Raw genomic sequence first — 27,037 nt, 5'->3', positions numbered from 1 at the left:
AGTACTAGACTGTTTAAATAGTGAATTAGATCGTCGTTTTTCCAAAGAGTCATGTGTGATCTTCTGTCGCATTTCAGCTCTCTGTCGTGCAGGACAGACGTTCTGACATGAGGATTGTTACCAGTGCTTCTTGTGAAAGATGTTTTTCCAAAATGAGAATAGTAAAAACATTTCTTAGAAATTCAATGACTGGTGAGAGACTAAGTAACACTGCATTATTATCAGTTGAAAGTAAACGAGCTGAGAGCATTGACTTAGATAGTTTTGTAGATGAGTTTGACAGCCGACATGACATTCGTAGAATCAAACTGCACTAAACATTTTGAGAATTGTCCCGACATGGTCCATATCTGTTTTGTGTTCAAATGTATATTATAAAAACTTACCATTCTTTAATAATTGCATATTGTTATGAATTGTATATAGTTTTGAATGTCGAAACAACATTTTGAGAATTTTCATGATAAGCCTCATATCTGTCTGTTCATTTCATTACTTAATACCTTTCCTTACTTTGTTCAAACATGCATTATACAAACTTGCCATTCTTTAATAATTGCACATTGTTTGGGATTGTAAATAGTTTTGAATGTCAAACGAGCATTTTCAGAATGGTCAAGACATAGTCCACATCTGTCTGTTCATTTCATTAGTTAATACCTTTCTTTAAGTTGTGCAAATGTGTATTACACAAACTTAACATTCTTTAATAATTTGCATATTGGTTGGGATCGTATATAGTTTTGAATGTCAAACTGAACCTTTTCAGAATTGTCATGACATGCCCCATGTATATCTGTTCATTTCATGTAATTATTACCTTTCTTTATTTGCCTCAAATGTGTATTATATTTATACATACTATCCATTCTTTAACGTTTGCGTATTGTTTGGAACTGTATATAGTTTTGAATGTTAAATTTTCATATCATGCAAGTCAGGTAGAATATCGGATGGATGATTTACAGTTGTTTTGCTTAGGAATCAAACAAATTTCTATATGAACCTTTACCTTTAGTCAAATTCATTCCTCTATGAGTTTCAAAATGTTTCCAAAATTGTAATCATTTTTATAGTTACCTTTCCTATGATGCCCACCCAACAATTATCTTTGCCCCAGAGTTGACCCCCTACTTTTTGAGGGGTAAAATCGCCACTGATCGCTGGCCAGAGTACTTATGAGAAAGACTCCGAATTCCAGTGTTGTAATCATACATACCAGATGTTACAGTTGTTCAGATCCAAAGATGATTGACCTGCAGAGAAGTCCAGACTAGACCCAAATCGCAGACGTGAAGATCTGGAGGCCGCACTCTTTTCTTCTGAACAAAGCTCCAGTATCGGACACCGAGAGAATCCTTGCGTAGATGATGGACAATGGAGAACCATCCTGCATAAGCCCAGCACTAATTAGACGCAGTTATAGAGAGTTAGTTTAGCAAGACCAAAGTCAAAATAATGTGAAAGTTACGTAAAGGCAATAATGTGTAATTATCCTTTTGTTAATCAGTTTCATGACTGGGGAGTAATTAAGAAATTCTTATAAGTGTTGAACTGTTCCACTGTCGTTAAGTTTTCACCAGTGACGTAATATTTCACTGTTGATTTTGAATCAGTGTAGAAATAATCCATTGTTTTACCAGCAAGTGTTTCTGTCACACATGTAACATTCCATTGCTGTTGTGGATGTTTTGAAGTAATCTACTGTGTGTAAAATGTTACCTCCGTGAAATAATATTCCACTGATGTCAAAATGCTGCGGACTATGTTTAGGCTTATTGCTCAAAACTAGATTAATGTAAGGAACTGTTAACGCCTTGTCTATCATTCGTAACCGGACGTCTCAGAGCGCATTTTACGTTTTCAAGGAAGCCCGTGACAGTCATGATCAACTTCCATATTTTCCATTTTATGTGATAAACTTCCCATATTGTACATTTTTAAAGGCGTCCCTGAACGTGTTAAAGTGTGAGTGCTGTAATTATCTTTGTCCACGTATTAAAGAGAAGCATTACTATTGCTGAAATTATTGCATCGGTGAAAGTTGTATCCGTTATTCCAAGTAATAGCGTGCACTGAGAGTGCTCAGATATAGAGATAGAAGTTAAGTTGATCTCTGTAAAGTTAAACACAAGTTTTTATGATTTTTTTTAAAGGATTAAGGATTGTGCCTAATAGTGTTTTTGCATGCCCGACCAACATCAAAATTACATCAGATATCTCGGCACGACTGAAGTGAGACAAGGAATATTTACCAAAAGTAAGTCTGTGTTGCTACGTCAGTTTATCGTTGAGTTGAAGTATTGTAAATAGACATTTAGTGAATCGGAAGTGTAGCATGATGCACCCTTACTTGAATCTGCCATTTAGAGTTATTTCCTTTGGTAAAAGGCAATAAAAAGTTCTCTTTCGTGATCATAACCTTTTTAGTTCCTTTATATTCGTCAAAATCGAGCGCCATGCAACGTTCACACGAACAGTTAGTTTTGACAGTCTCGTCTCCGTGAGAGAGAGAGAGAGAGAGAGAGAGAGAGAGAGAGAGAGAGAGAGAGAGAGAGAGGATAATGTGCTGTCTTGGGGATTCATTTTTCTTTTATTGTCAAGGTTATTTGTCGAAATGAAGCTTATTACTTCGAGAGGATTCTGTGACTGTGTTTGGTCATCCTGTGGAAGAGTAACGTAATAAATTCCAGTATCAATGTATGAATGTTCTGTGCTTAATTTATTTTAGTCTTGTTTAATTATGTCTTTTATTTTGTTGTTATTGCAATAGTCACTTTGTTTCGTTTACATGATGTGTATTTTTGTACTACTTGTGCTTAATTGTTTGTTTGTTTGTTTGTTTGCCTTTTATTTATTATATCAATGTTATTATAACTGGGAAGAGTATTATTATTCAGTGTTAAAGTTTGTGGGAAAAAATGTGAAAGTGGATCTTAAAAAAGCATTTCTAAGCCTCACACTGATGTAAAGAAAATGTTAGAGTAAAATATAGAATTTCACCTAGTTTCCAGTTTCATGAATGAAATAACCTTTAGCCAAAGAGATCAGGAACTCTTTGTCTCTGCAGACATCTGAGAAAGGTTGTGAGTGCCATTGTTCAAGATGATTAATGCTAACTGGTACCTACATCAGGAGGACTGTAGCCTTGAGCACTTCAGAATTAAATCCTGGTTGCAGGAGGAGGTATAAATCATTTCTTCCATTACTTCCACAGACTGAGATAATACTTTAGACCACCAAATGTAATCAGATAAAAGAAACAAACACCTGACTGGACCATCACATAAATATATATACACACACACACACACACATATATATATATATATATATAATATATTGTGTGTGTGTGTGTTGTGTGTCATATATATATAAATATATATATATATATATATATATATATATATATATATATATATATATATATACTATATATATATATATACACCTTAGGGGATATTGCCGTCAGCGCACCTCATGCGGTGCACTGTAGGGCTTACGTAAGGTTCTTTGCAGCGTCCCTCCGGTCCCTAGCTGCAACTCCTGTCATTCCTTTTACTGTTTCTCCGGTCATGTTCTCTTATTCTCTTACATCCATCTTCCTTTTAACTCTATCCAAACCATTGTTTCATAGCGAAACTGTGAGGTTTTCCTCCTGTTACGCCTCTCACTCCTTTATAACGCCAATTCCTGTTTAAGCGCTGAATGACCTCTTAGGTCCCAGCGCTTGTCTAGTCTATTTATATCTATGTATCTATATATGTATTATATATATATATATATATATATATATATATATATATATATATATATATATATATATATATATATATATATATGGGTGTGTGTGTGTGTACCCAAAGGGATCAAGGGTGTTGGTCTTCCTGCAAAAGACTGGTGATAATATTTTTTAAGTCTATGGACACCGAAGAATGATTGCTGAGTGAACTTTTTGAGAATTCCGCATAGCATACAGTTTTAGTGGAAACTGACGTGACTCGCTTTTTCTTTTTTAATTTTTTTTTCTTTTTTGTCAGCAGCTATTTCTTGGAATGACTTGAACTTTTTTGGCAATTTTTTTTTAACCCTATTTATGTTTTCATTCATTTATTTTACCGTGAATGTTCGTTATACTGCTTCTATTCGCCCCTTTAGGTGATGGCATCGCCAGTTGATAACAGACTACCCTTGATAGCACAGTTTATCCACGTCATCGATATTTTGTGGTAATGATGTCAGGTATCTTGTTGATATTGAATGCGATTCGACCACCTTAGTTAAGGAACCCGGATTATTATAATAAACGTTGGATTGTGTAAATTCCTCGTACAACAATCTTTTGATAATATTTTGTTTTAACATATTCAAATGTTATCTATGTCTTACTGTATTGTTATTTGTATCATCTGCTGTCTTAAGAAAATGACTGATTCGATTTTTATTGCGAATTGGCCTCTGTCAGGTAACCAACAGACAAGAACTATGTTCTTTGTGTCTTGTTATTCACATGGAATCCAAATGTATCTACATGTTTATGAGTTTAAAGGAATATGTATACATATCTGTTGCATGTCATAATAATAAGGGTACAGGAACCACATCTATTCGAAAATGACACTTTTACATTATTTTGTTTGATGTTCTATTATACTGCTTAAGTCATCTCTGTATTAAGTAGTGAAGAAGCTTAAAGGAAGAGTCGGGGGTGATTTTGTGTTTTTTTTTTTATGAAAAAAGATGCTTGCATCTGTATGAGTTCCTCTTTGGACGAGGGGTTTTTGCGCTCGGCTATCAATCCGGTGGTCTCGGCTCGGTCGACGCGGAATCAGAGGAATTTATTTCTGCTGACAGAAATTTACTTCTCTATATAATGTGGTTCGGATCCCACATTAAGCTGTAGGTCCCGTTGCTAGGTGACCAATTGATTCCTAGCCATGTAAAAAATATCTGATTCTTCGGGACCAGCCCTAGGAGAGCTGTTTAATCCAGCTCAGTGGTCTGGTAAAACTAATATATATATATATATATATATATATATATATATATATATATATATATATATATATATAGTTTTGCATCTGTATGAGGGCTGAGTATGACCGACTCTGTTACTTTGCCGTTTCCGGCATTTTTATATTTGAGAATGTGCGTGCGCGTAATTGCGTGTATTGTTTGGGCATGACATCATCCAAAATTGAATTGTCATACACCATCAGTTAATTTAGTACATGTAACGAATATGATGAAGTTCTAGAATATGCTATTAATTTATTTGTGGCAATGAACTTGAAATTATCTTCAAGTTTTGTTTATGTTGATGTGAACTTTGTAAGTCAGGTCTGTATCGCAGTAACTGTATAACTTGTTCCTTTCCTTTCCTTGAGTTGATTTGCTATGTGGTGTGTTGTGATGCGTCTGTTTTAGAAAGGGCGATTGTCCTTAGCCATTGAACCTTGTTGTAACTGTGGCTCGTTCGAGTGCCTTTGAGTTATAAATCCCTTTTAAGTAATTCATTTTCATTCACCTCATATAGTTACCCATCTTACATGTTTTGCTTTTAGTTATTAAATTTTAGGTTTCAAATTCTTAAGTTCTTTTTAGTATCCCTCCATTTTATTTCATTTTCCGTGATCCCATTTTAGCGAATGGTGAATATACTTGGATTTGATAAACTTGTATCGTGCTCATACTTAGAAGTTATGCAAGTAACTCATAGAAACGAGGTAACATAATATATCGAGTCTTCTAATGTCTGAAAATCAACTTGTACTCGTAAGATTTTTATTTATTTATTTATTTATTTGTTTACTTTATTATTTATTTATGTATGTACTATTTTATTTTATTTATTTATTTTCAGAGAGAGAGAGAGAGAGAGAGAGAGAGAGAGAGAGAGAGAGAGAGAGAGAGCCGAGCACCTCTCGCCGTATCTCACAGCAACATAAGATCTGAGTTTATGTCTGTAGGGAACGCTCAGGAAGTGGAAGTACTTAATTGCGGTACTGTTCGTTAATTAATAATATTAATGTGTTATCCTTGTTAGTACTGAATTGGGTTGAGAGATATCCCCCGTAATTTAGAAACCGCAAAGGGAGCTTTTTGGTATTGTTACTTACTGCTTTTAAGTTAGTTTCACCACAAGATTTATAGATTGATTGGCTTTTATTTTGACTTCATTGCAGAGATACACAACCAAATTCGTTGCTTGGTTGAGGTTCCTTTGGCCTTGTGAAGTGGTTCAAAATACAAATAAAGGTCAAACAACGTTTTGTAATTTCTTGTTTTTATTTAAGTTGACTTAGAGTATATCAAAATGCAATGGCTGTAAATTTTAGAGAAATATATAAAATTAATATAATTAAGATGTGTCAATCCCTTATGAATCTAGGTAGAAATTTTCAAAAAGTCTTTGTAATTATATTTTTAAAGACCTCCATATTATAAGATAATTATTTTGATCATTCCTGTTTGTTTTGGGCTTATTATACGTAATATACTTAATTATAGACACATAATTCATAAGAGTACTTAACACATTATTCAGGAATTGAATTTCCATTCACGGTGTACTGTTATTACATGCTCAGTAGACCGGTCCTATCGGATGCAGAATAAATTGTGTATCTACATGGTATACTACTCCTTATTAGATGAATGTAAGAGCACTTCCCCTAATACTTTTTAGTAGTAGAATAAAGGACTTATGAAAAAGAAATCCTTAAAAAGACGAATGCAAAGATAACAAGAAGTATTTTTCAAGATGCTGAACCTCTCTTGTGATGATAACAACTCGGGTTACCAAGAGCCCAGTTGCTCCATACCCGTTTGAGCAGTGTTAGGACGGAATCAGAAATGTATAAAAAACTCTCAAAGATATTTTCCTTATTCGCAAGGTTTTGTCACTCATGGAAGACTGAAGAAACGTACTACACTTTCAGTTCGAGAATGCTAAAGGATACATCATGCCAGGGCCGGATTCAGTCTTTTGTTGCAGTGGCCTCCCAGATTTGGGGAACCAGTTGCGTTGCGTCCTGCGCATTTTGATGTAAATCGTCATAAATCTTTAACGAATGAAAATCGTACGGTTGTAAGACCCTTATAAATAGTTAGCGTAAGATACATGAAAAGTGCAGAGATTAGTCACCAGGTAAAACTATATATCAAGACATGATTTAATATCTTATGTTTTTATAAATTGAATTTGGGATTGGTTTTAGAAATCTCGTATTTTTGATCAGTTAAATAAAACTGATGGATCATAGTTTAAATGAGCTAGTGTTTATTCCTTGTTTATTCCTCCAATCCAGTATACGAGTACTTGGCAACGTAGGAGGAAACACTTAAAACGACAAGAAGGTTTGGAAATAGTCCAAAACAAAATGACGACGAACATGGCCAGCATCAGCCATCAGCTACGGTGCTAAATTTCTTCCCGATTTATAATCCGACTACAGTTAATCTGCCTCGAGGTTCTTTAACCCGGTCATAAACACCTACTTACCGATTCAAGGGCAAGGCCGACTTAATCTACAATCTACCCTCAATAGCAATACTTTTTTTTTTCATCTCGTTGCATCAATTAGTTTTACATGATTAGAAACAAAATATTATCCTTATCCTACTCTGTGGTCAAAACAGGCTTCCTTTATTGTGATTTCATTTTAGTTCGAATTATCCTATACTTCATCAAATTTTAATTCTTTCGTTCGTTTTAAGTCTTTCGCTTAAATGCGCAGAACGATAGTGTCAGGCTATTTACTTTTTCTGACCCGGTATGGAGATGTGGCAGCGTAATGTCACGTCTACAAAATATCCCGACTTAGTCAAAGTTTTATGAATGAATTCTGAGAAAAGTGGCAGCTGCTAAAACGTTACTACATGATTTGACGATAGTCTTAATCTGCTCTAGTGACTTTCATTCCTTACTTACACGTCTTTTGTGATATGGAAATCACCAGTTCTTACTCAATATGGCCAGATATTTGATTGTTCAGTGAGAAGCATATATAGGCATTCGAAAGGTCAGGATTTCGGTTGAGTTCTATAAAATGCGCTATCAATGATTTTTACGGACTGTTTTGAAGCAAATGAAAGTCAGAGCTGGTAAGGCATGTCCAATTACCCGATTACATCCTGTTTATCAATTTTTTTTTTTTTCATGCTATTGGCCATAATTTTTATCTGTTCAGTTAATGAAAGATTAACCTGATTTCATATGAGACATGAACTCATATTTTCATATGACAATTTTTTTTTCACCTAATCCAGTCATTAGGTAGAACTATGCGTCTGACGCGAATATGTGATTTTGTGACATACATTTCCTGAATTGATTTTCGAAATGAGAAAGCAGGCACGAAGGCTAAAAAAAAAGGGCGATGATCTGAAAGAGTAAGCATCAAGAAATTTCCGAACGATATGAACGCCTGTATATTTGAAGGAATTAGCGGAAAACACTGACTTCCCTCTTTTTTTTTGTCCACAAAATATTAATACCTCGTTGCCTTCATTCCTTTGGGTGACCGTCAGACAAATGTGGTTTACATAACACTTCTCCTTTCCTCCATTAATATCATATCAGCCTTCGGTCGTTTTGAGGGTCCGACAGCAACGTTGAAGCGTCTTCAGTCAATTTTTATCTTAGTGTCTTCTCTCACTCCTCCAAGAAGCATCTCGCCGTCGATTCATTCGAGTTTGCTCTTGTTTTATTGTTTTATTGACTCAGTGCTTCTGAAAGAAATATTTATTTTCTGCGGGAGAAAGATTTTAAAATCTTAATTTTCATATGTTTACTCGGAAAATGTAGGAAAAGTTGAATTATTTATCACGTTGAATAATTTTTTTCTTCCAGAGAAGGTTAAGTAATGGCATGATTGATTTACCTAAATAAGAATGTTTGTTTGCTAAATTACGGTCCAAGATATATGTATGTATTTAATATAACTTTTTTTTGCATTTTTTTTCCGGGATATTATTTTGTAATAAAAAGAATGCATTATAGTCTGCCACTGGTGTTTGCTATTTCCTGTTTTCCTCTTCTTTCTTTTTAGCCTTTTGTTTATTTTTTTTCTTTAAATGAGCTGGTTCTTTATATGGTCCCTATCTCACAATCACTTTGCTTATGCAATCCGCGTTATGCTTTTCTTGCGTCTCAGAATCGAGCGTGAGACTTTGGTGCTGAACGTCCGACGGATGGCACGACGAGGTTACCGCTGGACCCTGAGACGAAAGAGACGAAGACGAACGGTTCGGACGGAATGCAGCGGAAGGACCTGCATTGGATGCTGTCGAAGAAGAGCAGAAATGATGGTGATTTAGGTGAGGGTGCCCGCCACTGTGGTGGGTCTCCTCACTCTGGTGGTGACAGAATGAAGTAGATGGCGAGAAGATGGCGCTGAGGGAGCTGAGTTGACGCTGCGGTGACGATGACGATGCGGCCAGAATCAGAGAGGGGCTACACGCGCACGACGCCAGGGGACGCGACGTGGCGTTCGCCGCGGGTCACCTAGGACGATAGACGCCCACGACGTTGTCCCTCGGCGTCTTACAGCAACAGGAGGTGACGACGATGGCGCCACCGACCATCCCGCCCAAGAGGACAGCCATGGCACCTTGCGCTCCTCCCAGAAACTGAACCCACGCCCACATGCTCTCTTGGCTGCTGGTGATAGGAAGGCGTGGCGAGGCGTATAACTTGGGTGCAAGGACAGCCAGAAGGATCAGAATGACAATCTGGGCTACGCAGGAGACGACGGAGAGAAGTCCCACCACTAGATACCCTGCAACACAATAACAACGTATTAATTAATGGGACTTGTAACGACAACCATCAGCACAACTTTATATTTAATAATAGGAAATCTGAAACGAATCAGGACCATAATTCTAAATGTACTCTATTTTTATTTCATATATATGTATATACTATACACACACACACACACACACATATATATAATAAATAAATTCTTCTGTTAAAACAGGATACGTCTCAAGTATAAAGGCCCATTAATACGCTGGTTTAAAGCTAGGGTTAGCTTTAAACCACATTGTTTTAATGGGTCTTTTATGTATACACACAGTACCGATCAGTGAACGTTGCACATTTTATATGTGTGCAAAGAAGAGTTGAGCATTTTGCTTATAGATTTTGTTCCATGGGTTAATAAATCCCCCTGGACAAATTGGGTACATGACAACTTAGCCCCACCCCCCCTCTCCACCACTATACTGAAACAATAGGGGAAGTGTCTCAGCTCCTGATTAGACACGGTTGGGTGCACGGCAAGGAACTTTTTGCGCACGTGAGCGCTCTTTGTTTTGTTTATTTTTGGGCATCAGAGTCTTGTCTAAGAATTACACTAAGCGTGGTGATATTGCGACAGTAACAGGGTCTCGTCAAATCGAGTTAAAAAGCGACTATATAGTGAAGCGCCGAATCGTCCAATAGTTTGGAAGTTCGAGGAGGGAGGCGGCTGTGAAAAGAATGGGTGGTTATTGAAGAACCCAAAACGGGACATGGGCGAAGTTAAATTAATCAAATGATCATGGTTTTATCTGAAATATAACATTTGTAAAAGAATGTCATAATTTACAAGGGGACAAAAATTTTATTCAAATCAGATATCAGGATATAAAGATAGATAGAGAGAGAGAGAGAGAGAGAGAGAGAGGGTAACTATGTTGTATATCTATTTTAAGGCTACCCGAATTACTCACGCGAAAATTAGCGCCTTATATAAAAGACGAAATGGACTAATTAGCCAGAATTTCAGTTGAGTTGTTTTCCATTTCGTATTTTTGAATGGCTGATTAACTCTGGAAACATATAGCTAGACGGTTTGGGAAGTCTTCACACAAAACTAGGTATTCCTAATTCCATAGGTCATCAACTTGCATTAGTTGATTATATATATATATATATATATATATATATATATATATATATATATATATATATATATATATAGTTGGTAAATACCCAATAAAGTTTCCATGTTGATATCTATATTTTAAGCAACGCTATGATTTTTTCTTTGTAATGCAATGCCAAATTTCATGGTGGTGCCATGCTGTGTACCGTTGACTGATGGGTACTGTAAATATATATATATATATATATATATATATATATATATATATATATATATATATATCTTTAAAAAAAAGCAGGTGTGGTGGTGAATTGTTAGATCTCAGCTTCTCCGCTTAGTGACAGGAGGGCTTAGCGACAAGCACTTGATTCCTCGAAGAGTGCTGAATTGAAAGAACAGTCAAAATTGGTGACCATGCAATATGAGGCTGATGACCTCTTAGAGTCTGGGCGCGGCACTCGGTTGCTATGCCGTTCCAAAAGGCGTGACTGTATGTATGTGTGTTTGTGCATGTAATGTATGGGGCCCAATAGTCCGAGGTCCTACAGAAGGTGACACTCTCTGATTATTGGTATGGAGATATAGAACACTTTTGGAGGACTCGAGGGCGCACCCATCGTAAAGGTAGTGTACTAGTAAGACTTTGTAAAGTTACCCTTTGAAAAGAGAGAGAGAAGTGTAGTGTATACAAATTCATTTAATGTTTCTTTACATGTTGGGGTGATATAACAAATATGTCTCTTTGTTTCAGATGGGTTCATGGCATTATACAAGAGAATGGGTTCTCTAAAAAGACTTGACTATTTAAATGTATGATCAATCAGACTGTGAGATTTAAGGGATAATTACTTTATCTAATTCAGGAGAGTAGAATGACAGTTTACGGTCTTTTGAGGGTCAGACTTAGTTCTTTATTTATGTCATTTTTATTCATTTTGTTCCATACGATGTTTAGCTAGTCTGGGAAATAAAAAGTATATTTTTGTATCTACAAGAATTCAATAGCCCAGCTTGTGTTTTTAGCTTGATTCCATTTGCAGAGGGATAAACATTAACGAAAGGTAAGAGGGTTGCCTGTTTGTTAAATTCATTTAAACTAGTGCCATATAGTCGTAAAAGACTCGGCAAGATATGTATATATATATTTTTGTGTGTGTGTTTGTGTGTGTGTCCCTGTCTGTGTATAACTGAATCACTTAGATATGGAACATGATGAATGTATAAATAAATGAAACAAAGTGGTTGCTAGGTCTCTCGACTTACTGAGTCTGCTAAGTAAAGGGCAGTATGTCGAAAGGCCTAGCAACAACTCCGTGTTTCACTTTTCCGTTTGTGGATTCATACATTCATCCACACATACTCTGAAACTTCTATAAGAATCAAAATCTACCTTCTTTCTTTTTGCTTAGTTCCTGCAGCAACTCTACTATCAACTGTCAGTGCTGCATCATATATAAAAATGCGGATGAGGTCTTCTTACCCTAGAGACATCACACATCCTGGTCTCAGATGCGCTTTTACATCAGACCATTCAGTCTTCTATCTGCGTATTTTAAAACACACTTCACTTCCATCATAAAACCCAGGGAAATCATAAAAACATAAAATCAACAACTGAACAACACATCCTGAGTATCCTCAAAATGCCTCTGTGATTTGCCTATTTGAGGTTCATGGGTGCCACATGCAGTTTTTCCCTTCACTTTCAAATATATCTCCAAACTATTATAACAAACACTATCTCTAATCACCTCTTGAGTCATCTGTCTAATTTTTTCAATTACAACCTTACCTTACACCCTCTCTGGTGTACACAATTATGACAATGTAACGGTGCTACCGTCTCTTCTCTCACATTTTACCTTTCACAAAGAAACAATTGTTCATTTCCCCAAAGCTTTCAGATCCTTTCCCTTACCCCGGCCAGCGTTACCTTTTAACGCTGCCGTTGCATCTCACCTGTAATTCCATAAACTCAAAATAATTTCAGTCTTCAAACTCTCAGGACTTACCTTCAAGAGCATTAATTCTCAAACTTACTTTAACACCTTCTGCTATTATGTTAGTCACCTCTCTCTCTCTCTCTCTCTCTCTCTCTCTCTCTCTCTCTCTCTCTCTCTTATGTCTCACATTAAACTAACCTGTAGTACAAACTCCACAGGACTGCATTCAACTTTTTAAACTGAGATCTATTTGTTCATTACTCTGCCACGCTTCATTTTCTTCCTTGCAGAATAACTTCTTATTCTCCTTTTTTTAAGTTCTTTGCACCTTTCTGTATATGTTTGCACACAGACTCGCAAACACATACATATTTATGTGAATATTTAAAGGCAATAACCACGAAGGGAAAAGTGAAACACGTAGTGGTTGCTTGGCTTTTTGACTTACTGTCCTTTACTTAGCAGACTGTATGTCAAAGGGCCTAGCAACCACTCCTTGGTGGATGGCTGAACCAAAGCAAGACAATGGTTACTGCCATGTTCATACATTAACTGGTAAGGAAAAGATTGGTATGCTATGCAAAAAAAAAAAAAAAAAATCCATAGTAACAGAAGCTTCAAAAATGACATGGCAGCCCGCCATTTCTCTCTGTTAGTTTGCTAAGCATTGAAAGTTACATATCCTGTTGTGGCCACAGTAACTGTCCCAGGTCCCACAAATGTTAGGTTGTTGAATACTTAGGAATTAGTTTGGATCGTTCAATGTTTGTGAATCAAGCCGCATCTGTTTGCGATATTCGTGTCTTTGCTGGTGTTCTACAGCTAGAGAAGCAAATAAGGATTAATTTCCTTGATCAAGGACTTTAATGAAGTGACTGCACTATTGCCAACAGCTGATCAGTAACAGAGCTTAAAGGAAGTAAAAGCGATCTGAAAACAACAAATAAACTTCCAGAATGGTATATACATACATATATATATATACTATATATATACATATATATATATATATATATATATATATATATATATATATATATATATAGATATATATATAGTATATATATATATATATATATCCATGGCTTTCAACGTATGATTGTTACGCCAACTGAGCAAATAATCTTAGAAACTACTGCAAAATCACTGAAATAATTAGAAAACGAAGGATTATTTCCCGATAAAGACTGGGAAAGCACAAGTCAATTCAATTTGCTTGCAGATTCCTTCTCTGACTTGTTCAGTCGTTGTGTAGTGTAGAACTGAAATATATCCAATAACTCCTATACCTCAAAGTTGACCAATGAGGTAAAATTATGAAATTCAGGGTGAGAAAGGCAAAATGAGTGCAGGCGAACCAATTAAAGGTTTTTGCCTATTAAAAGGGACTAATTGATGTCCTCACACTCACTGCAGAAAGTGCCAGAAATGGTAAAAGACAAATTCAGTGTCCCATAAATATTAACACATTGGAAAAAAGCAAGAAGGACCTGAGCCTTTCTTTGTTTGTCAGCGACAGATGGGAGCTTGCTCTCACATCCTTCGACAGTTTAGGGAAAAACAGCTCTTTAAGGGATCAAAGGATAGCGAAGAAATCAACTGCCAAGTGGAATAATTTAACAGCTGGCACATGTCGTTCTCTACCTGATGGGAAATTCCTTCTCGTAATCACTACAGCCAGAACCGAATCCTTCTGCAATATTGTTTTATATACCAGGAAAAGAGAGTTACTTCACTTAAAGTCAGGAAGGGTTGATGATGAACCACTACAAGATGCCATGGAGAAGGGCGGTTCAGTGTATTTCGTCAGACTGACTGCCCAAAGTATCCATATCTCTGGTCCAATTGGAGATATATCATGAACTGGCACAATAAGCAAAGGTGAACACAAATGAATGAATCCCCCCAACAGAAATTTATGAGCAAGTAAAACCATGAAAAAAATTTTTTTAAATGTTGTCACGGAGAGCAAATGATTGAACGTGTGAAATGAAGGCTCTGCGACCTGACAGTAGAAATATTATCCATTTACCTCTGGACCGAGCTGTGTATTCGGTCACTGTCGAACAAAAGAATGAGAATAAATAGTTTCTTCAAGGAAAACACGGAATATTGTAAAAAAAAAAAAAAAGCTGTATTAGTAAGTTGTTAGTGTGTAGGTATCGCTCTTATATTGTTGTGTACTTTTAAAAATATGCAATAATTATCAAGTAATTTATGTATGTGGATTTGTGCATGTATATACTGCGGTGTTAATAGGATTAATCATGTACCTGCGATTTATCGCCAACAGTTCGCTTTATACAGATGGGAAGTAAATGTTTAGTTTTATGCAGAATTGAAGTCAATTTTTAGTTTTTTGCAGAATTGAATTCCATTTTTAGTTTTTTTGTAGAATTGAGGTAAATTTTTAGCTTTATGCAGAATTAAAGTAAATTTTTAGTTTTATGCAGAATTAAAGTCAAAATTTAGTTTTTTGAAAATTTTAAGTCAATTTTTAGTTTTATGCAGAATTGTAGTCAATTTTGTCAGTGAAATGTGTCTTGTTATAGCTATTTTTAAAGCATATCAAATTTTTCGTATAAAAGACTTGTATGAAAGAATCGCATGAAAGACTTTTTTCGCATGAAAGACTCGTATGATAATTTAACCCATATTTTATTCACATTTACCATTCTGACCCTCCTAACGCCACATATACTGGCAAATTATTGCTCTATGCAGGTTCCAGCTTTTTAATTCGCTGTCTTCAACATTACACTCAAGTGCAAAAGTAAGAGTTTGCTAACAGTCTCTTTACTCAAATGAAATTTGTTTCCATTTACTCGTACACTAATCTGGAATATTTTGCAGAACTCTTGTTTCCATCTTGGCATAATTTTTCTTGTGATTTGTCTCTAATTTCTACCCAGCCATTCACTGCTCCTTATCTCTGACTAATCGTTTTCGGTAAAACTTTCCCTCGCTAAATTCACTTTCCTATTTTTCTTCATGCACGCTTCCAAGTTCTTTCGCGCGTTTTTCCTGCTTCTCTTCAGTGTCACCTAATAACGCTACTGTCTGCGAACATCGGACCTTCCTCATTCCATTCACAAACTTTTTTATTTCTTCACTGAAACTTGGACTAATAATTAATCTCCGGTAGTCTGATTGCTGGTCGTAATACGTTTATTAGTTTTATGAGATTCCCTCATAGAAGGCTCATCCATTACCGCTCTCCCACCCCTCCTTCATTCATTCATCACTGCTCTCCCACCCCTCATTCATTCATTCATTCATTACCGCTCTCCCACCCCTCCTTCCTTCATTCATTAGCACTCTCCCAACCGTCCTCATTTCATTAACCCCTCGTCCTTCATTATCTCTCATTACCCAAATCATTTTCTTTCTCCATCTAGACACTGCACAACCAATTACTGTTAATAACCTCTGTCAGATTTCCCTGAACCAAGTTAAGCATCCACTCCCAGCACAGTAAAGGAGAGTTGGTACAACTTTTCCATACGTTCTAATTTTCGCACCCATAAGTACTCTCTCGTGCACACACCCTTCCTGGGATTCATTTCTCTTAGCCGCTACATGTCGTCCTAAATACCCAGATGCACCGTTCATTCCTCCGTCTATCCTGAAGTTTTTCTTAACCCACGCCAGGCACACTGTAGATATAAAACATTTCTGTGCATATTCATGAACGCGCTTATTTCATCGCAGTTACTTATGCTGCATCATTACCGTGTTGCCAGGAATAAGTATTACTTTCAACATACTTTGCAGTTATCCCTAGATCCGTGACATGGCGCTATAAAAACACCCAAAAATCATGATTGAAATTTTTGTTTTTATGATATATATATATATATATATATATATATATATATATATATATATATATATATAGTTTATATATATATATATAAGAAATATCGTATATGTAAGTGCCAAACATTATAAGGTCATGATTGTTTTATAGCCATGTCACTGAACTAGAGATAACTGTAAAATGTTTTTTCAAATGATAACTATTCCTGTATTTGTATATGTATAATTATATATACCTTGTCGTTCGTTACCATCGGCTCTGCCTCACCGGCAAGTGTTAAACTTTCTTTCTAAGAAAAGAAAGAAAAAATTAATAAACAAATAGAAGAAAACCCAAGTTGACCTGAGCCGTGAATTAGGCCACCGATAGTTAGTCGACAGTGCGGCTTCACAGCCAGGGAATTGGTTGTTAGTTGTCTGTGGTGAGTCACAAAGCATATATATATATATATATATATATATATATATATATATATATATATAATATATATATATATATATGATATATATATATATATATATATATATATATATATATATATATATATATATATATATATGTGTGTGTGTGTGTGTGTGTGTGTATTTTTGTGGATGTGTACGTAAATATGCATAATTGAGGTTTTGCATGTATGCATAAACGCAAGGTGTATAGAACCTACGCACTTTAAATTTGACGAGATTCTCTTTCATCCGCGTTTCGAAAGTGTATGGTCAATTAGAACCTGTTATTCCAAGATAGCCCTTTCTTTAAAAAGATTCCGAAGATCATTGAAAATGGAAATCTAAAGAAATGTGTTTTAGAAATATACTTTAAATGACAAATTGGAAATTTTATTCATCTTAATATTTTGACTGGATGTCTTTCATTTCACGAGTTCTCTTCCTCCCCACGTGCTCTGCTTCTGTCTTTCACCTACTTCGAAGCCATTGACAATTCCTTCCTTTTGCACCTTCCCCTTCTCCACTCTCTTCCTTTCCCATTCTCCCCTTCCCCTCCCCTCCCGTCCCCTCTCCCCTACCTTCCCCTTCCCCTTCCCCCATGTCGTGCTTGAAGGCATTTGTCGTCCTCCAAAGGTGCGCTCAATACGTCTGGAAAGTAACCAACTCTTCACGTGGCGCATTCTGTCACAGTCTAGTGGTGCCATGATTTTTGGCACTACCGCCATCTAACGGCGATCTAGTGCCTAAGTGAAGATGAAAGTCACTATTAAAGGTAATAATGAGTTTTTCTGTTACTAGAAGCTGTTGAAAAGAAGAAATTAAGTAAGGCAATAACAATGAAAAAACCTCATCGTTGTCTATAACGCCCAAAGTTAATGTTGTTAGATTCCTCGTTCGTGACCAGAAAAATGGAAATAAAAAAAGCTTACTTGATACGAACAAAGGAAGTGGATTCCCTGACGATCTTTTGGTATGCTAGAGGTATTTCAATGGCACCTTTTGGACTTTGTGTTATGGCCTGTGAACATATCTCTGAGCAATCATGCGTACCTGACGAAATAGTTCTCTGATATAATCAACTAGCTTAGTATAGATGGTGATCTTTGACGTTGGCGATTGTATGGTAATGATTAGGCGTTTCTGAACTATTTCTCCTCTTTCTAAGTTGATATGCGAATTTTATTTTTGGTTTTGCTTTATATATTTTTAAAGTGCTCGTGCATTTATATTTTAAAGTTTATTCTTCCTCATTGGACAGCGAAGTATATCCTATGGCATAAAAGATTCTCATAGTAATTATATTGTAATTATATTCAGACCTATGGAAATGACGTGTGATCGATCTGTTGCCATTGTAGGATCTCACTCTCAGTACTGCAGGTCTGACGCTCTGCTCCGGCGAGTGCATGTGTCACGTGATGGTGATTATGTTGATAATTAAGATAGTGACATGTATATGAGTTACACGTTATCGTTTATTTGATTCTTTTTAAGTGGAATGTGGGAAAATAGTATTGTAATGGAAATGACTGAATAGTATAATAAGCTTTGTGTTACAAAGATCTCAATGTTCTTTAAAATCAGATCATGACAGGTTCTGTTTAGTCGAATTTGAATCGTTGAAGAATATCTTGAAGTGTCATTATACGGCGTGGGTAATGTGGGCTCTTTCCTCTCTCTGTGGACAAAACATGAGCGCATCACACCGAATGCGTCTGTTTTGATAAGGATCTTATTCAAGAGAACCGGAGACTTTTTTGAAGTTCAACGTGCATCTACTCCGGTACTTGCGCCGTCTCGATGCGCCGAATTATTTTTATAGCAGTGAATTTTACCTGTTGCTTGACGAATAACTTGACATCACCCTGTGCCCACAACGACATGCTGAGCGATTTTTTACTTTAGACTACTACTGCAGACCTATGCATTATTTAGACTCTACTATTGCAGACCGATGTATTATTTAGACTGCTACTGCAGACCTATGTATTATGTAGACTTACTATTGTAGACCTATGTATTATTTAGACTACTATTGCAGGCCGATGTATTATTTAGACTGGTACTGTAGACCTACTATTGCAGACCGATGTATTATTTAGACTGCTACTGCAGACCTATGTATTATTTGCAATATTCAGACGTCGTCATTGTCGTGGGCCACCCCCCCATCCCAGGAATCGAGTTTCTCTCTCTCTCTCTCTCTCTCTCTCTCTCTCTCTCTCTGGGAAATACGGAGGTTCGGAATCATATGTTCATTTTTTTTATTTTTACCAATTTTCATTGTTTGGATACGATACTATTTGAATTCCGTTAAAAATAATTCTGTTTATGTATGCATAAGTACGGGACAGGCCCACCAACATGTATGTATGTATGTATGTGTATTATATATTTAATATGAGAGAGACAGAGAGAGAGAGAGATATGCATGCAAGATACGAGTGGTTCAGACTGTGCTTGAAGGAAGATACTCTAAGCAGGTGTATGAAGCGGCAGATATTGTAAAAGCTTCTCTGCTCAAGTAGTTCATCAACGACTCACTAGTCAAATATGATTATGACGCTTTGTGATGTGTTGTTTTTCCTTGGAGCCGCTCCTGTTGGAGGAAATGGCTTATTGTGAAAAATTAGACGTAGCACTCATAGGAACCAAGTAGACCACACTGCCATTCATTGAGAAAGTGAAGAAGAGCACTGAGGTGTTTGGGTAAGTAAATACAAAAGGGTTCGATTTTCCGAGGGGGTTGGTTATTCTCTTAATCGTGTCCAGGTGGGGAATTATTATTTTATTGTTGGGTGTATCTCTGGTCTTGTCTTTAGGGGGTCTGTAGAAAATTACGTTTGCTTTGTGAATTGCTTTCTCAATTATATGGTCAGGATATTTTAAAGACGAAAGTTGCTTGCGAATTAGTTCAAATTCTTTTTCCAGGAATTCTGGGGAACAAATTCGTAAGGCTCTTAAGAACAAGTTACTAGCTACACCTATCTTGATAGTAATGTCGTGATAGCTAAAGTAATGAATGTATGAAAGTGAGAACGTTGGTTTTCTGTATATGGTAAATTTGTATTCTGTCGTATCTCTGATTATTAAAACATCAAGAAAAGGAATTTTGTTGTCTGTTTCCCATTCAACTTTAAATTTGATGCTGGGCACTAATGTGTTTAATTTCGAGAGGAATTCATTAAAATTGCCCCACCTATTATCCCAAACACCTTAGCCAAATCCCTGATTAACGTCCAACAAAAGACATCTCCAAAGGACTCTGGGGTATACGAAATCCCATGCCAGGACTGTGACCAATCTTACATCGGATTTACAGGTAAATCCCTTCCCCAGAGATTAATACAACACAAACGGTCAGTTAGGTATGGACAACAGAACTCGGCTATTTTCAACCATATAAATGAACATAACCATAGAATTAACTGGAATTTGTCACGTGTAATTTATAGCGTCAACTGCCGGGTAGCAAGAGTCAAATGATGGAATCGGCCTTAATAAAAGAGAGGCAGGTAATGAACATCTCAAAAGGAGCATGGATTTCAGATACGATCGACAACGTCTTCATTCAACCAACACTTAAGAAGATTAAAGGAAGATTATCAGCGGGGTGACTTAAATTGGCTTGTTTGTGGATGGACCTCTTGGTATAAATACCACCTTTTCTGTAAACTTTTCTCATTCACTACCTTGAAGTAGACAGCAGTCTCTGAAATATAGTACTTTTTTCTCTATATTTTAGTGTTTTTATGGGATCCTTTTATTAGATCCTTTTATGGGATCCTTTTATTTTAGTGTTTTTATGGGATCCTTTGATTGCATTTTTAATATGCTAAATGACCTGGAGCGTTTGAGTTTGACTAATTAAATGAACTAGCTTGGACAGCTGCAGGGTCATTAAAGCTGTAAAAAGGTTGTTTGTAAATTATTTTAAAACAGTGTATAATATCTACATCTGTATAAAAAAATCGAACGAAAGAAATTGGAAAAACTACTAATAACCAAGATTCTAGCTCCTCTAAAAACACTAAGATTATTCAAATACGTCACATTTTAAGACGTGAGTTGCTATGTGACTGAATTCCTTTACTTCGAAAACATTCATTCCGTGTTAAGTCGAAGTCTTGGTTACTCGTAAAACCTTCGTGAATCATTATATCAGACCAGTTAATGCATGTATAACGTTTTGCAACGGTATTTCAATTATTCATGTTTTAAAGATTTGATATCAATGTTACAAGACATCTAGTTGCTCATATGCCGGTTTTGTATATATCTTTGTTTCATTTACACACATACAAATTATATATATATATATATATATATATATATATATATATATATATATATATATATATATATATATAAAGTGAATGTCCTGTTATAAGAATCCGAACAGCTTGACAAACCCAAATGCATGCCAGATTTTGTCATGCAACTCCTGTGTGACCCCAGGAAGATTATAACTCATAATCAAAGCCCTACCCCAGTGACAGACATCAAACATAGTTTGAATGAATTTTTTATTTTTACAAATTGCACCAGGTTTTCCTTCAAGTGCTTGATGGGTTAATGGTCACTTTTCGCCTGAACGCTCCAGTTTTTCTTCCAGGGGCTGTCCGACATATGATTACCCCCCACCACAGTGAATTCCCCAATATCATTATTTCTTTATCAGGTTTCTGGTTGGTAACTTATGTATACGTTCCAACGATTCGGTTTTACTATGTCACACATTTCTCTTCATTATACATTACCTGTGTGTATATATATACATACATGCATACAAACATACATACAGTATATGCATGCACATAAGTTAAGTATCATAGAGCGAAGTGAGTATAACATAGTGAGAATGAGCATTCGAAAAGACATCTATGTTAACAACCAGAACCTAAGGAAACTGAAAAAGGAAAAGGCCTTCTATACATACATACATACACAACACACTATACATATATATGTATATATATATATATATATATATATATATATATATATATATATATATAAATAATAATAGTTATATATATATATATAAAAGGTATAAAAGTTCCACGAAGGAAAAATAAACAACGGAGTTTCTGCAATATATTTCGACGTTCAACGTCGAAAGATCTTGCAGAAACTCCTCCGTTGTTTATTTTTCCTCCGTGGCTTATACCTTTATTTATGGATTTATCACGTTCCAAACTTTCGTGATTCAGTTATACACACACACACACACATCACACACGCATATATATATATATATATATATATATATATATATATATATATATAATATATATATATATATGTTATGTATTATAATTTATATACAGTGAGAGTCCTGCCTTTTAAGGATTGGACCAGGAGGGATGAAGTTACCAGTTACCAGCACAGTATATTGGCTTCTACTAAAGGTAATACAGTTTTGGTTGCATTTGCAACCTAGCAGTTTCGTTTTTTTTTCTTTTTTTTCAATGAAAGTTTATCGTGCATGTGACACCCACAATTTACTTGCATATCTTCGGATGTCTCCAGTATTTTTGTTTTTTAATTTTTATATTTTCTCTTTACGGCCTTCAAGGAAGGACAAACAGAACTCCTATAAAGCTGCTAGATTCTCATCGCTATGAAATATCTTTTTCAACTACCAGTCCATGGTTGTCTTCTGGCTTACTCTACTTTTACAGTGGAAATGCTTTCCAATTTACACGACTTCCAGCAGTCAAGCAAATCAAGACTTTGGGCCAGAGACTGGAATCACGCCTTTGTATGCAAGGCCCGGCATAAGACACGTCCTGCAGAGCACCTGGAATGTCTCTTTACTGCCACCCAGATGGCCAGTGAGAGAATGAGACCCGCCAGCCAACATCAGGTTTGAAATTCAGATCTCCGCAAGCAGTCGAGTTTTCTGTACAGCGTGTAATGCTCTAAGGAACTCTCGTGAAACTCTGCCGCGGCCCATGAAACTTTCAGCCACGGCCCAGCGGTGGCTTGTGTTAGAACCTACGTATAGCAGTGCTAGACACACGATCATGGCTAACTTGAATTTTAAATAAAACAAAAGTTACTCAGGCTAGAGGGCTGCAATTTGCTATGTTTGATGATTGGAGGATGGATGATCAACATACCAATTTGCAGCCCTCTAGCCTCGATGGTTTGTAAGAAAAATAGCGGACGGACAAACAAATAACCATCTTCATAGTTTTCTTTTACTGGAAACTAAAACCTTGTGTGTCAATATATAATCTGAAGCTTCCGAGAGAAGTGTAGAAATGGTCTGTTGATAAAAAACAAAAAGTAAATGGAAAGATACCTAAATGATTTTTCTTTATTCCTGAGAAGTTTGCCAGAAGAGAAAAAAACAAGTATACTGATTTAAAGGTAGTATCTGCGAACAATGTCATTGACTTCAACAGAAAATGCATAAGAGAGAAAATATGCCATCCCCCCCCACCCAAAAAAAACACACACACACATATATACATATTTAATATTTGGTATATACACCGTGAGTTTGTTTATATCCACACATATTAAACCACAAATTGTCTTTAATATCCAACTCACTCACTTTAGGAATAACTATACCTTAGGGGAATTATAAGTGATAAGGTCTTCATCAGTCCAGTGATAATCAAACTGCCTCCTGGGCTTGGGAACAAGGACGCTGCTGTGTTCAATGCTGTAAAATTCAGGTGTTTTTACTAAGAATCGATATCAGCCTACCTCCACCGTGATAGCAGATTGGTAAATTAGTAACATGACTGATTATGAATTTATGTCACATACACCAAGACATTTTTTCTGTTCATAAATATTAATTAAGCCACATTTTTCATTTAATATCTAATTCACTGTACCTTGGAAATAACACCCAAGGTGTATACTTTCGTTGATTCCCAATCAGGAGACAGTTTGAATCCCTCTGGTGAAAAAGTTTAATGGACAATGTGGAAAGGAATACATAATTATACAGCATACGAGCATGCATGTGAGGTCATTGCTGTTATTGCCTTGGACAAAGTAGGCGATTACGTACGGACTTCTGTAGTAACTTCCTAGAATCACCTGACGCAGTTAATTACTTGCTTTTAATGGCTACGGCAGTAATTTTTGATTCCTCACGCTTCTGCCGTCTCTGAGAGCGGGATTACATTTTTTGTCCAACCCCCCCTCCACCCCCTCATTCCCTTGGCAGGGCTCTCAACCATCGCTATCTACGTCCTTCGTATGTTAAGTATTGTATTCTTTCTTCCTTGTTGATCCTTATTATCCTTGATTCAGTCCCTTCTCACTGTTTTCTCACGTTTTGAATTTTTATGTCCTTCACGGTTACCCTAAATGTTAGACCACATTCAGATCTGTCACTTGACCTCTACTTTCTTCCACCTGCCCACTATGGCGTCCCCTTCGTCCTATTCACTTTTTCCGGTTGATAAAGGTTCCCGCAGAATGCTACTGGAAAGGTAGGTTACGCTCGTCCGTTGTCTGATTAATTGTCCGATTAAGTATCGTCTCTTTGTATGTATTTATATGTTGGAATGGACACCTTAATTTGGAGTTAAGTTTTCGTAAATGCATTCAGGGTTGTCTGTCTCGCCTCGCCAGTGAGTCTCTAAATCGGCTGAGGGTTGTCATTTGTGCCCATTTACTAAAACTCCGTCGTACTACTATTGGTTCGTTAGTAGGTTATGTACTAGTTAGTTAACTGATGGGCCGTTTTTGCTTTGAAGACAAGCATGGATCTAGTAATCTCATTCTAAATTACTTGTTTTGAAATTTTGAAAGGGAAGGCTAGTACGATTAGCACCTCCTAGAACAATCACCTGTTAAGAGAAAATTGTCTAGACTAGCTGACCAACCCGGCGTTGCAAAGGAAAACTCTGAAGGACTTGGAAAAAACTTTCCTAAATCTGAAATGTTTTGTCATTTTTTAAATAAACATGATTGTATATATATGTATATATAGATGTGTGTGTGTGTATGTGTGTGTATGTGTGTGTGGGCACTTGTCTGATTAAAATAGAGAGTGAGAGAGAGAGAGAGAAACAGAGAATGACTGACTTGCAGTGGCAGACATTCTTTACTCTACTCCCACCATAGAAGACCGTAGTACCTAAGTTCTTCAGAGTGCAGGCAGCAGTTACCGTTTCTTAATTTAATCCTTCTTTGCATCATATACAGTTACCCTTCGTAAAAGTAGATTCTGCAAATGCCCTTTGGAGAAGATTCCAAATGTAATGATCTGTATTCAGCCGTAACGAACTCCTAAGGTAAAAACGTGGAAGAACTAAGGAATTAATGTGAAAATTTGCATTTGAACGAATGAAAAAATTAACGTACATTATGCACGGCGAGTTTAGCCAGTAGCTAATACACATGCACGGATGGTGATGTATTTGTTTCGTATCGTCTTACAAAAAGTATCCGTACAGGTTTTTTCAATGTTGATTTTATTGAGGCAATAAGCAATTATATTATCATAAATTATGATGAAGATTCACGTAAATTCTGATAAAAAATTAATGTCATAGGGGACTTATTGTTGTCGGATAAATAGGATGAACGAGTTCTTTAGCTCCATAGTTATGCCCTTAACTAGTTCTGTTTTATTTGCAGGGTATAATAATTAAGATCAGTTTGACTTAAGATGTACATGACAAAAGTGTAGCAATTTCGTTGAGTAATTTTTTTTAATGGGGGTGGGGTTAGGTCTTCTAGTACGTATTCGCGGATAGTGATTGATGTGTCGTGTTTGTGTTATGAATTAGTTCTTTATCTCCACAGTTGCACCGTAACAACGAATATTTTGTGTGGAATGAGTACGTAGATATGATGATGGTAATACTGCAGTATACTTGAGAGTTTGTATTGTGTTGGCAGGGTATGCTTAAGATATTTTTGGCTTAACATGAACACTGAAAAAAAAGTAACTTCGATGCGAGTAATTTTTTTGAATCAGGGGGTAGGTCTGTCACAGAGACATTTCGTTCCTTACTGGACGAGTCGGTTGCGTACTCGCCTACCGATCTGGTAGCCCGATATCGCTCCCAGCTGCTGCCAGCTCGGAATCAGAAGAATGTAATTCTGGCGATTAGAAATTCTTTTCTCGATATATTGGGGTTCGGATCCCACCATAAGCTGTATTTTCCGTTATTAAGTAACCAATTGGTTCCTAGCCACGTAAATAAAAATCTAATCCTTTGGGCCAGCCCTGGGAGAGATGTTAATCAGCTCAGTGGTCTGGTTAAATTAAGATTGTAAGGGCTGACTAGTGTGTTGGTAGAAGTTATATTTTGAAGAACACATCACTTTATGACTGAATGGAAGTAATTCTAATAAAATCAAACGCACCTATTTAATTTTTTGGATGAACTAAACTGATTCTAGGGTTTGCAAGTAGGTGGAGTTTAATGACGTCACCAACAACCAAGCTACTGGTGACTCGCATGAAGTTACTGAAGAAAAGGTGAACAGTGCTGATAAAAACAAAACTTTCATTTGTTTTGTCTGTCACGGGGGTAGGGTTTTGATTTTGAGTTGTGACATAGGGGCTGCGTGTGTGTGGGTGTCTCAGATATTTCCCTTGTACTGCCGCTGCTGTAATAAGCAGTAGTAGTTACGATATCAATAGACCTCATCCCCCTCTGTGTGCATTAACGAAAGAGAGGTTAATGACTCTCCAGTTGCCCAATAGTACAGCAGAGTCGTAATTGTCTTCGATGTAGGAATCATCCTTGTGCTATTATTATTATTATTATTATTATTATTATTATTATTATTATTATTATTATTATTATTATTGTATCACTTTTTTTCACCACGCCCTTTCCCTTAGAAAGGGGTGGCCTTTCGACTGTCAACAGATTTTTATGGCAATGAAATTACTAAACTTATGTACGTATGTTCATAGGAGGCTTACCCTCTCACTCTCTTCTTTTCTGCGACCATGCGTTG

At 36.3% G+C, this 27,037-nt stretch overlaps 1 protein-coding gene across 1 annotated transcript in view; it reads right to left on the bottom strand.

Moving 5' to 3' along the window:
- Positions 1-8,418: 8,418 nt before the first annotated feature.
- The window catches only part of LOC135219940 (uncharacterized), a 113,784-nt gene continuing 95,165 nt past the window's right edge, over positions 8,419-27,037 (bottom strand). Inside the window, exon 5 of the mRNA XM_064257171.1 lies at positions 8,419-9,782. Coding sequence (XP_064113241.1) covers positions 9,505-9,782 — 278 coding nt within the window. The 3' untranslated portion in view covers positions 8,419-9,504. The remainder of the gene's footprint in view (positions 9,783-27,037) is intronic.

The sequence above is a fragment of the Macrobrachium nipponense genome, chromosome 1, assembly GCF_015104395.2.
Source record: "Macrobrachium nipponense isolate FS-2020 chromosome 1, ASM1510439v2, whole genome shotgun sequence".
Lineage (NCBI taxonomy): Eukaryota > Metazoa > Arthropoda > Malacostraca > Decapoda > Palaemonidae > Macrobrachium > Macrobrachium nipponense.
This window is presented reverse-complemented; position numbering and strand designations above follow the sequence as displayed.